The sequence below is a fragment of the Microtus ochrogaster genome, linkage group LG5 (genome assembly GCF_000317375.1).
Source record: "Microtus ochrogaster isolate Prairie Vole_2 linkage group LG5, MicOch1.0, whole genome shotgun sequence".
In the NCBI taxonomy this organism is placed as follows: domain Eukaryota; kingdom Metazoa; phylum Chordata; class Mammalia; order Rodentia; family Cricetidae; genus Microtus; species Microtus ochrogaster.
Genome location: NC_022031.1, coordinates 31,114,546 through 31,126,861, shown reverse-complemented (window position 1 = coordinate 31,126,861; position 12,316 = coordinate 31,114,546). Strand labels below are relative to the sequence as shown.

The window sequence follows — 12,316 nt, the reverse complement described above, 5'->3', positions numbered from 1 at the left end:
ATACATAGTGTATAGTGAACTCACCAGCCTGGATACATGGTGTATAGTGAGTTCACCAGCCTGGTTACATAGTGTATCGTGAATTCAGGGTAGCATGGGCAAGGGAGTGAGCTCCTGTCTTAAAGGAAAATAAGTCACCTCTCCTTGACACATACCACCCACTGGATTTTACTTAGGACTCTAGTCTTCTGTTTCAAAATTCTGCTCACTTGATGTGACAACCAGATCATACACGTCCTAAACAGAGCCTGAAGCACCTGGCCACCATGGGGCCTCCCTGGCACTCCACGCATGCTCCGAGCTCACCTGTACTGCTGTAGAAGGCCAGCTTTGTGGTGGTGTGGAATTCTTGGATGAGGAACTGGGAGAGGGAGATCCGCTCGTCTGTCTTTAAGGAGTCGTTGCCCTTTTTCCAGTATAGCATGAGGTCATCTTCTGTGTAGGCGTCTGGGAGGTGAGAGCCAGTGTCAGGAACAGGGTGACAGGCAAGCCAGGCAGCCTGTGGGGCTGTGTGACACTAAGTGTCCTAAGCCACACAGACTGCCTGGCTTGGGGAAAGATAACAAACTACAAACTAGACAATACAGACAACTCTAGTTCATCCCAGTTTCTCAAAAGTTATCAGAGCAAGGCTTCTAGGCTCAAGGGCTCACAGTTCCTACAAAAAAAACCCTCACCCCGCAATCCAGCTGCGATAGGTTAAACCAAATGCTACTACTGCTTGCATGGCAGAGTTCAATACTGGCAAGATTTCCTACGGTCAGCTTTATAGACTAGGACCCAGCCAGCTCGCTCTTCTCTTGCCCAGGTGCGATTCATCACCTGGGGGCCAGATCACGACTCACTCTCAGGCAGCATGAGTCTAGAAGGGCTTCTCCTTGGGCCAGTTGTGCTCATTTCCTCAAAAGGAGGAGATGACTGTGGTCAGCATCCTCCCAGGGACTGCCATGTGCCCAGCACGCCCCCTTCAGGTGAGGCACTGGGTTGCACAGGCACATGTGCCCCTGGTCATAACTGAGGGGGAACATCTTGGAGCTGCAGATAGCATCTGCCTCCCTGTAATCTGTTCTTCTAAGGGCTCGCTAAGCTTTGACTGTGTGATAGGAGCCCTCACGTGTCAACCGGTTTGGCTCTGGTACACAGGTGTCAAACCAGACGCTAACGCGTGAAGGTGTTTTCTAGAGGCGACTAGCAGGAGGCTTTGGGTGAAGGAGATTATCTCAGGTCACCCGGGAGAGCCTGACCCTAGGAGGGGAAAGGCAGGAAGAGCAGAGTTCCTGGGAGAACTGTCCCCTGCCACAGAGAGGGGTTTAGACGTGCTGGTGTCGGACTCACAGCTCTCGATTTCCAGGGAGCAGGTCTGTGTGTCCAGTGGAAACCTGCTGAAGTCCATGTTGCACATCGCCGTCACTGTAACTCTAGAAACAAAAGGACGCACAGCTTCAGCACCTGCTGGAGACAGCTGCGAAGTGATAAACAGGTAGAAAAGGCTGCTTCCTGCCCCTGGGTCCTAAGCGGTGTGCTGGCGTCAGGAAAGACCCTTAGGCATGACCTGCTCTTTATGTTTGACATTAGGAGCTGTACAAGCGAGTGAGGATCTCTGCTAACACCAGCACATTCCAGTGTGGTCAGTCAGTATAGCGGTGTAAAAGACACACACACACACACTTTTCATTTAAATGATTGCTGAAAGAAATGAGTGTTCCCCAAATACAAGTATCCAAATATTTGCCTCGCCAATAACTACTCAAAACTCACTGCCTCTCGAGATATTAATACGCTTTCCCGTTGGCTGTGCTCCCGCTGCTGATGGCATCTACTTATCTGCAATAGAACGTTGTGGGGGTAGGGGAACCCATACCTGACACTGGTAAGTGATGACCTGAGACTAGAAAGGCCATAGGCCTATGGGGAAATGTAACTATTATTATGCTAAAGGGACATAGCAATAAAATGACTCCCGATGACATTCTGCTGCACCCAGAGACCGGTACCTCCCTCAGTCCTCACCAGAGAAAGTTGCAGTAGATAGGAATTACCAGGGTCCCACAAGCAACACACAGAGAGTGAGAGACTTTGGAGCTCTTGTGGGACAATATTATACAGCCCACATATGTCTGTACTGTATCAGCAGTCAGCCTCTCAAGCCATAATAGCCACTGAGGTGCTAAAAGCATCTTCAGACTGTCTCCTGAGCTCAGGGTATGCTGATGTTGTTGCTCCTTTGTCCTAATCATGAGGACCACCTGGGAAGAAGTGTTCATTCCAAGCTAGTGGCAGAGTTGCTAACATAACTTTAGTCCTCCTACCTCGGAAACAGAATGTTAATGAACTTCTCCCTCAGTTTACCTTGGGTAATCAAAGATGTTTGGAGAATAAACGCTGGTAACCTTCAGGATTTGAATGAACCCTGAGATTCCCTTCTGATATTGCTGTGTGAACTTGGGTCTCAATTATTCCCACACCCCCATACTGGTCCAGAGAGATAGTTTATGTTAGGGTTTGGACCCTGGCAAGCACTTATCCCTAAAATGAATGTCTTTATCACCTCACCCCTATAAACACACCAAGGCTCAGGTAGCTCTGCAGAAGCAATTGAGAAAAAAAAGCAGCTATTGTGAAAGGTGTTGTTTCTCTGATTTCGTTCCCAGCATGAGTCTCTGAGGGAGTAGGTCTGAGCCAGGTCCTCTGTAGGTTCCAGTGCACCTGAGTCTGGGACCTCCTAGGGAGAAGCTCAGAGCCAGAGACTTTTGCAGGACCAACCCCTAGCCAGGGACTTCCACAGGAGCAGATCCAGACCAGGGACATTTACAGAAATAGGTCTGAGCCAGCAACCTAGACCAGAGCAGGCCTGAGACAGCAAACTCCAAGGGAGTAGAGCAAATCCCGGGAGTGCTGAGTGACCTCCAGGAACAAGGAGTGACCAATGGGGTAACTAGAACCATAGCACTAACTGTACTATGAGGAACAACCATCTGAGCCTTGGATCCACTGGCACCTAGAATATTAATCACCAGAGTCACAGACAGCCCCAACCACACCAATTAGAGGAAAAGATGAGTAGAAAAAGAAAGTAAGAACACAAGCAACACCACATAGAGCAACATGGCACCAGCAAAATCTAGAGATCCTACAACAGCAAGACTTAAACAACCAAATATAAATGAAGCAGAAGAAAATGACTTTAAAAAATAACTTCAGGAGAATGTTTGAGACTCTTAAAGAGGAAATGAAAAATTTCCTCAAAGAAATGGAGAAAAGGAAAAACAAAAAATTGGAAGACATCAGCAAATCCCTTAAAGAAAACCAAGAAAAAGCAATCGAACATATGAAAGAGACTATTCAAGACTTGAAAACTGAAATAGAGACAATAAAGAAAACACAAGCTGAAGGAATTATAGAAATAGAAATCATGAGAAAATGAACAGGAACCACAAATGCAAACACAAACAGCAGAATACAAGAGATTTTGGAAGAGAGAAGAATCTCAAGCGTTGAAGATACAATAGAGGAAATAGACTCATTAGTAAAATAAAACATTAAATCTAACAAAAACTTAACACAAAATATCCAGTAGAAGGCTGGAGAGATGGCTCAGAGGTTAAGAGCATTGCCTGCTCTTCCAAAGGTCCTGAGTTCAATTCCCAGCAACCACGTGGTGGTTCACAACCATCTGTAATGAGGTCTGGTGCCCTCTTCTGGCCTTCAGGCATAACGCAGAAAGAATATTGTATACATAATAAATATTTTTTTAAAACATCCAGTAAATATTGGACACCATGAAAAGACCAAACCTAACAATAATAGGTATAGAAGAAAATGAAGAAGTCCAACTGAAAGGCACAGAAAATATATTTAACAAAATCATAAAAGAAAACTTTTCCAACCTAAAGAAAGATATGCCTATGAAGATACAAGAAGCTTACAGAACACCAAATAGACTGGATCCAAAAAAAAGTGCCCTCATCACATAAAAATCAAAACATAAAATATATAGAATAAAGAAAGAATATTAAGAGCTGCAAAGGAAAAAGGCCAAGTAACATATAAAGGCAGACCTATCAGAATTATACCTAACTTCTCATTGGAAACAATGAAAGCCAGAAGGTCATGGTCAAGCATTACGCAGATGTTAAGAAACCACCGGTGCCAGCCCAGACTACTATACCCAGCAAAACTTTCAATAGAAGGACAAAACAAGATATTCCATGACAAAACCAGATTTAACCAATATCTAGCCATAAACCCAGCCCTACACAAAGTACTAGAAGGGAAAGTCCAACCCAAGGAAGTTGGTACCTCAACAAAAACACAGACAATTGATGAGCTCACAACAACAAATCCCAAAGAAGGGAAAACCCCACAAACTAACATCAACAATGAAAACTAAATTAACAGGAGATAGCAATCACTAGTCATTAATATCCCCTAATATACATAGACTCAATTCACCTGTAAAAAGACACAGGCTAACAGATTGGATACGAAAACAGATTCCATCCTTCTGCTGCATACAAGAAACACACCTCAACCTCATAGCAGACATTGCCTCAGAGAAAAGGGTTGGGGAAAAAATTTCCAATCTAATAGACCTAGGAAAAAGCTGGTGTAGCTATCCTAATATCTAGAAAAATAGACCTTAAACTAAAATTAATCAAAAGAGACAAAGGAGGACATTTCATATTAGTCACAGGAAAAAGCCATCAAGAGGAAATCTCAATACTGTGCCCCAAATACAAGGGCACCCTCATATGTAAAAGAAACACTTCTAAAGCTCAAATCATACATTAAACCCCACACACTAATAGTGGGAGACTTCAACGCTTCACTCTCAACACTGGACAGGTCAGTCAGACAAAAAAATTAACAGAGAAGCCGCGCGGTGGTGGCACATGCCTTTAATCCCAGCACTTGGGAGGCAGAGGCAGGCGGATCTCTGTGAGTTCGAGACCAGCCTGGTCTACAAGAGCTAGTTCCAGGACAGGAACCAAAAGCTACGGAGAAACCCTGTCTCGAAAAATCAAAAAAAAAAAAAATTAACAGAGAAATAAGGCAACTAACAGATGTTATGACTCAAATGGACTTAACAGACATCTATAGAATATTCCATCCAGACACAAAAGAATATACCTTTTCAAAAACTGACCACATACTCGGCAACAAAACAAACCTCAACAGATACAAAAAGATTGGGATAACCCCATGTATTATCAGATCACCACGGCTTAAAACTAGAAGTCAACAGCAACACTAATTCCAGAAAGCCTACAAACACATAAAAATTAAACAATGCTCACCTGAATCATCAATGGGTCAAAGAAGAACTAAAGGGAGGGAGAAATTAAAAACTTCCTATAATTCAATGAAAATGACCACATAACATACCCAGATTTATGGGACACAATGAAAGCAGTGTTAACAGGAACGTTCATCGCACTAAATGCCTACATAAAGAAGCTGGAAAAATCCCAACTAGTGAATTAACAGAACATTTGAAAACTTTAGAACAAGAAGAAGCAAACTCACCCAAGAGAACTAGATGGCAGGAAATAGTCAAATTGAGAGCTGAAATCAACAAAATAGAAACAAAGAAAACAATACAAAGAATCAATGAGACAAAGAGTTGGTTCTTTGAGAAAATCAAGAAAATAGACAAATCTTTATCCAAACTAACCAAAAGGCAGAGAGAGAATATCCAAATTAATAATCAGAAATAAAAAGGGGGACATAACAACAGACATGGAGGAATACAGAGAATCATCAGGTCATATTTCGAAAACCTGTACTCCACAAAATTTAAAAACTTAAAGGCGGTGGACAACTTTCTGAATAAATATCACTTACCAAAATTAAATCAAGACCAGATAAGCAAATTAAACAGACCTATAACTGCTGAAGAAATAGAAACAGTCATCAAAAGTCTCCCAACCAAAAAAAGCCTAGGACCAAATGGTTTCAGTTCGGAATTCTACAAGATTTTCAAAGAAAAACTAATACCAATATTCCTCAATTTGTTCCACACAATAGAAACAGAAGGAACATTGCCAAACTATTTTTATGAGGCAACAATTACCCTGATATCCAAAACACATAAAGACATCACTAAGAAAGAGAATTACAGACCAATCTCACTCATGAACACTGATGCAAAAAATACTAAATAAAATACTGGCAAATCGAATCCAAGAACACATCAGAACCATCATCCACAATGATCAAGTAGGGTTTATTCCAGAGATGTAGCGATGGTTCAACATATGAAAATCTGTCAACATAATCCACCATATAAACAAACTGAAAAATAAAAACCACATGATCATCTCACTAGATGCTGAAAAAGCTTTTGACAAAATACAAGATGTCCCAGACTCAGAGAGAGGAAGATGTGTATCAGAAAACACGTCTATTTATTTATTTTTTTTCCCTGACTCTTACTAGAAAAACAAACTTTTAAAAAAAACATTTAAATTTTCAGGCTAGAAAGATGCAGTGGTTACAAACACTGGCTACTCTTGCAGAGAACCTGAGTTTTATTCCCAGCACCCACATAATGACTCACAACAGTCTGTAACTCCAGGCCTAGGGGATCTGGCACCCTCTTCTGGCCTTCACCGGCACACGCGTGGTGTACAGGCGCACGTGCAACCAAAACGCCCATATGCATTATGCAAAATTTAAAAAATTTAACTAATTGAACTTTTAAAAGTTAAAATATTCAGGTAAGGCGGAAGCTCTCAGCACCAGCCTGCCTTTGTTCCCACCTGAGGCTGTACAGCACTTTCCCATCGGGCTGGACCCGCAGCATGACGTTGTCTGTGGTGGTGTCATGGATGAAGGAGCGTTTGGAGTGCACGAAGAACATGTCAGGGACCCAGATCTTCTTTACGAGCCGGCCGTCAAATGTCATGCTCAGATTGTTCGTGCTTGGAAAAGACAGCCTCTCGTCCTTCCAATAGTGCCTCAGATAGAGGGTCATGGTGAAGTCCTGCAGGTGGGAGGCAGAGCAGAAGCATACCCACCCACTGTGGGGACATCGGCAGTGGGGCATGCCATTGAAGCCAGCGGGCTGAGCATTGCCCCTGGGGAAGGCAGAGGGGAACCCAGGAAGAGGCCTAGCACAGACCGCCCCTAAACTCCACCCACCCGTGACACCCATCATCTCCATAACAGCTGCCCTGCTGACACCAGCGACTCCTGGAGATTGCGCGTGGGAGGAGGGCTGTAGGCGTGGCTTGCCTGAGAACCCTGCTCTTCTCTGGTTACCCTGTCTCCCTTTCTGGTTCTCTTTGGTGTTTTCAGGAAGGAGTCCCCAAGTACACGTTGGGTTAGCATACTTCTTTCTGGCCTGCTTCTTGGAGGCTCCAAACCAAGGTAGACTTGTAAAAAGTCCCTTAACTTGTAGAATGCTTCCCGACCCCGACCCGTGTTACCATTAAAATTTTGAAGATATGGTTTCACTGTATAGCCCAGACTGGTATGGAGCTTCCTATATAGAAGACCAGGTTGGTCTAAAACCCAAGATAAGCCTTCCTCTACCTCTTGGGTGTTGACTTGAAGACTCACACCACCATGCCTAGCCGGCAACATTTTTTTTTTTTTAAATTGGAACCCACTGAAAAGCAAAAAGGAATAGTCTCACGATTCCAGGTTTCTAGAGCAAGATACAGACTCTGCAGAAATACAGGGGGCCTGCATCTCAGAAGGCATCCCTGCTGGAGGATAAAGACCAAGTTTGTCACCTGACTCTATCTCATACCAGCTGGGAACTCTGGACACATGACATGATGTCTGTGAGTCATCTGCTAAGTGCGTGTGACAGCTCCCATCTGCCACACGGAGTTATGAGTTATGAGGGAGTTCAGCGGTGTCGCGCTTCTGTCCAGACAGGTGCACATGGGCTCCCACTCCCCAGCCCCCATCAGAGAAGCACTCACCATGTCGACCTCCGAGATGCTGTCCAAGCTTTCCACCTGCACATCTACACCCACGGGGATGGCCGGGCCTGGGGAGGGCAAGACAGGGCACTCTCTTATATCCCTTCTGTTCTTTCTTTCTCCCCTCCCTCCTTCCCTCCTTCCCTCCTTGTCTTTTTCTTCTTCTTTTTTTTTCTGACAAAGCCTTGCTATGTAGCCCAGGCTAATCTCAGGCTCTCAATCCTCCTGCCTCAGCTTCCAAAGTGCTAGGATTATAAGAATATGCCAGCACATCCAGATGAACAGGTTAGGTACAGGGCATGTTTCAGTTAACCATGACACAAAGAGTTGGCGTTGGATCCAACAGTTTACCTATGATAAAGAATAAAGACCTTTCTAGAACTTGGGGGATTGGTTTGCAGGGGGATGGGGTTGGGGTGCAGGTAAACATGACTAGAAAAAAAACAAAAGGCATAAAAATGATTTCTAGGGCCTGGAGGGATGGCTCAGTTAGTAAACACTTCTGGCCTGGTCAGCATGAGGACCTGAGTTTGACCCCGGGAACCCATGCAGAAATACTAGATGCGGTGTTATGTACTCCAGTGCTGGGGAGGCAGACACAGGATCACGGGCTCATGGGTCAGCCAATCTAGCCTAATTTGGAAGCTCCGGGACAGTGAGAGTGTGTCTCAAAGGAGGTAGGCAGCGTTTCTGCAGATGGCAAGCCCAGAGGACTGGCCTCTGGTCTCTGCAGACATTCACACCTATGCCTACATACGTGTATCTGCATACACACGAACACACATACCCACAGGCATAAAATATATTTTTCTCCAGAAAGAAACCAAACCTAGGTCAGTGAGATGGTTCAGCAGGCGGGACTGTTCACTGCCAAACTTGGAGACCCTGAGCTGGGTTCCCAGAACCCACATGGCAGAAAGAACCAACTTCCATAAGTTGTCCCCTGATAGCCATGCATTTTGTGATGTGCACACCACACCATCAAATAAATAAATAAATGTTGAACACACACACACACACACACACACACACACACACACACACAGAGGGATAGAGAGGGGAGGGGGACAGAGAGGGGGAGAGAGAGAAAGAGAAACAGAGAGAGAGGGAGACAGAGGGAGGGAGAGAGAGGGAGGGAGAAAAAGGGAGAGAGAGGGAGAGAGGGAGGGGAGGGAGGGGAGGGAGAGAGAGAGGGAGGGGGAGGGGAGAGAGAAAGAAACAGAGAGGGAGGGAGAGAGAGGGAGAAGGAGGGAGGAAGGGAGAAGGAGGGAGGGAGAGGGATGGACAGAGGGGGAGGGGATAGAGAAAGAAACAGAGAGAAAGAGAGAGAGAAGGAAGAAGGGAGGGAGGGAGGGAGGGAGGGAGACTCTTTTGGTAGAGGACTGAAACCTGGCAGCTACTGAGTCCCGGGTTCCGGTTCTGCAGGGAATCCTTGCATTCTCGAGCTATTTTCATTTCATTAAGCCCAGCAGACAGGACTCTGACGTGTCAGTGAAACTCATCTGCCAGTTCCCAGGGAGAACCAATCCAGCACAAGGTTGTTGTGTGAGATTTCAGAGCATCCTCAGGAGGCAGCCCCGGCTGCAGCTGCCCTGCCTTTTCGCTGCAGCCTCTGCCTCACTGACCTCAGTGAGCCTTCTCACAGCACAGCCCTGGGACAGCTAGCAGCTGGTACCTCGGCAATGCCCGACAGAGCCAGGGACACGAAGGACAGATGCTCAGAAGGTGCAGCCCACCAAGTTCAGCCCAGGCAGACATGATAAACAGATCTGGGTGCAGACAAGAACCCCAGAAAATAAGGGAAGCCCCACCCTCGAGAGTACATCCCATACCTCCAAAGCCAGGCCTCATACTGAAGTCATGGTCATCTATCCTCAGCAGTTGCTCTGACTTGGTGAGAGGTGACTTGGTTATGTCGGAGCTTCGTTTCAGAATCGGGCTGCCACAGAAGGAAAAGCAGATGGATCAAACGTACTAACCAAGGCTGGTCAGAGTCACAGCCATCTGTGTTCTTCCTGCTCTTGGCAGGTTTCATAGGGTGTGCTTTCTCTTCTAAGCCTCCCCCCTCCCTTTTTCCAACTTTCTGGATAAAGAAACTGCCCTGGAAGTTCCAAGATTGTGACCCCCCGCCACATGGAGGGGCTTCTCAAATAGCAATGCCAGACCCTGCCTCTGACATCCTGATTATAATCTGGGAATTGGTATTTTATTAATTTAAGAGCCTGGAAACTGATATTTTTAAAAACATTTTTCCAAGGCCAGGATGTAGCTCAGTGTTGGAATGCTTGCTGACAGAGGAACAGCCTTGGGTTCTATTGCTGGAACTGACAGGGACTAGAACTCAGCACTTACACCTGCCGGAACCGATCTGAATGGTAAACCAGACCCCTTCAAAATGCCCGAGACATCGAAAGAACAGTGACTGCAGGAGAAGCAAATGCGTGCGGCTGAGCCTCACACCCTGGACTTTCTGTGGTCCTTCTGTGGAGGGTGTACACCCTGCCATCGTGTTTCCAGGGAAAGCACTTCTGAATTGCTTGTAGGGACACTTTTACCTATTCTTGTCTTGTCATCTGTTTGTTCCCAAATGTGTGATGTGTTTTCAGTGTTAGACCCCTTCCTCTCCTCTCCTCTCCTCTCCTCTCCTCTCCTCTCCTCTCCTCTCCCCTCCCCTCCCCACTCCCCCTCCTTCCCCCTCTCATATAGGTAGGGCCTGGAGAGAAGGCTCAGCAGAAAGAGCATTGGCTGCTCTTCCAAAGGATCCAGGTTCTATTCCCAGCACCCACATGACAGCTCATAAACCACCAGTCCTGGAGATCTGACACCCTCTTCTGGCCTCCACAGGAACTACATGCATAGTGCACAAACATCAATTCAGGCAAAACACCCAGACACATAAAATATTTTTTTAATTAAATGTGTAGTTAATTCTACTGACCTACTCCTCATCCACAGGCACTTGTCTTATTGCTTCCTTGTCTAGGCAGAGTTTGCTACAGAAATATGGAAGTACTAGTATATAGTATTACTTTCTCTTCTTATGTGTTAATGTTACATTAATGCTTATTTGTCTTGCTTCTCCCTCATTTAATAACATGCCTTGGATTTTCCCACATGCGAGTCCCCCTTGCCCCTCATTCCACCACACAGTGCTTGTCCTCCCACAGCAAACACATGAGCTGGTCTGGGTCCTCTGTGCCTACAGTAAGGGATGCTTGAAATTCTTCATTTCCCACCAGGATAATCCTCATAAATAATTGACCCCCTTTCCAGTTCCAGATGCTGATGCCAGGCCTGTCCCCTCCGGGAGACCTCCCCATATGTCCTTCCCCCAGTCCAGATGCTCCCACACTCGATAGGAGCCTCATTGGAACCTAGATTCCTGGACCTCACGGGCCCTTGTGTCTGATGCAGGGCTCTGGACGGAGGCTGCTGGAAGACAGGAGGGGACACCTTAGCCCTGCTCAGGCGCATTGCCCTCCCCGTGGCTGGCTCAGCTGTGTTAGCCTCTGCTTATCTCCCGCCTTCCAGGGGCTTGCTCTGCGCACATGCAATTCTCGGCCCTATCTTCTTCCCTGAAAGAACCCTTTAGTGTTCGGGAGAAAACACGAAGGCAAGGTCAGGAAACCAGGGCTCTCTCCTCCCTTCAGAGCCTAGTTGCTTTAGACCATTGGGAGTCCAGTTTATTCCCTGGAAGCTGTTTTCCTGACGGAAGGAAGGCTTTGAGCGGACCCGTGGGGGTGTGCAGGTAGAACAGGATATGTGGGAAACCAGCGCACTTGCCGAGCGAGAAAGGAGCTGGGGCGTGGACCGGGAAAGCCAGCTTCTTCCTGGTCCTCGAGAGGTAGGGCTGAAAATCGCTGTAGCGGTGGGGCTCGCTGTTACCATGGGCCATACCTGCCTTGCTTGTGGGCATCGTCGAGGGCTCCTCGTCTCTGTCTCTGAGGTCTGCTACGGAAACAAAACAGAAAGATGCTCCAGAGACTGTCCAGTGACTCAGATCAACAGAGCGCCCTGGCCTCTCTGCACACTTCAAATCTAGTCAGAATAGAACGGGGGTGGAGAGGGAAGGAGGCTCAACGCATTAATCTGGTCTGATGAGCATTTCCCAATGACTCACAGGAGCAGGGAACGAGGATTAATTATTTAGAAGGCCTGATTTCCAGAGATCTGACTTAACTACACCCCCACCGCACGCATGTGCACACACATACTTACATACACACTCATGCACACTCATACAGTAATGTACACTCTCTTACACACATGCACATTCACATCCACACACACACTCACACACGTCCATGCACTCACACACTTATACACTCACACTCATATACACACAGACTCAAACACTCTCATGCACACTCACACACTTATAC

At 46.3% G+C, this 12,316-nt stretch overlaps 1 protein-coding gene across 2 annotated transcripts in view; it reads right to left on the bottom strand.

The window, feature by feature from the left end:
• The window catches only part of LOC101998803 (gamma-aminobutyric acid receptor subunit rho-1), a 29,409-nt gene that overhangs the window by 6,371 nt on the left and 10,722 nt on the right, over window positions 1-12,316 (bottom strand). Inside the window, exons 2-7 of one of the 2 annotated variants that reach the window (XM_005361955.3) lie at window positions 11,832-11,885; window positions 9,767-9,873; window positions 7,935-8,002; window positions 6,762-6,985; window positions 1,336-1,418; window positions 307-447 (exon numbers count right to left, since the gene is read on the bottom strand). In XM_005361955.3, coding sequence (XP_005362012.1) covers window positions 307-447; window positions 1,336-1,418; window positions 6,762-6,985; window positions 7,935-8,002; window positions 9,767-9,873; window positions 11,832-11,885 — 677 coding nt within the window. Of the gene's footprint in view, window positions 1-306; window positions 448-1,335; window positions 1,419-6,761; window positions 6,986-7,934; window positions 8,003-8,763; window positions 8,818-9,766; window positions 9,874-11,831; window positions 11,886-12,316 lie in introns of those variants that run through there. The other variant, XM_026786727.1, reaches the window with a different exon arrangement.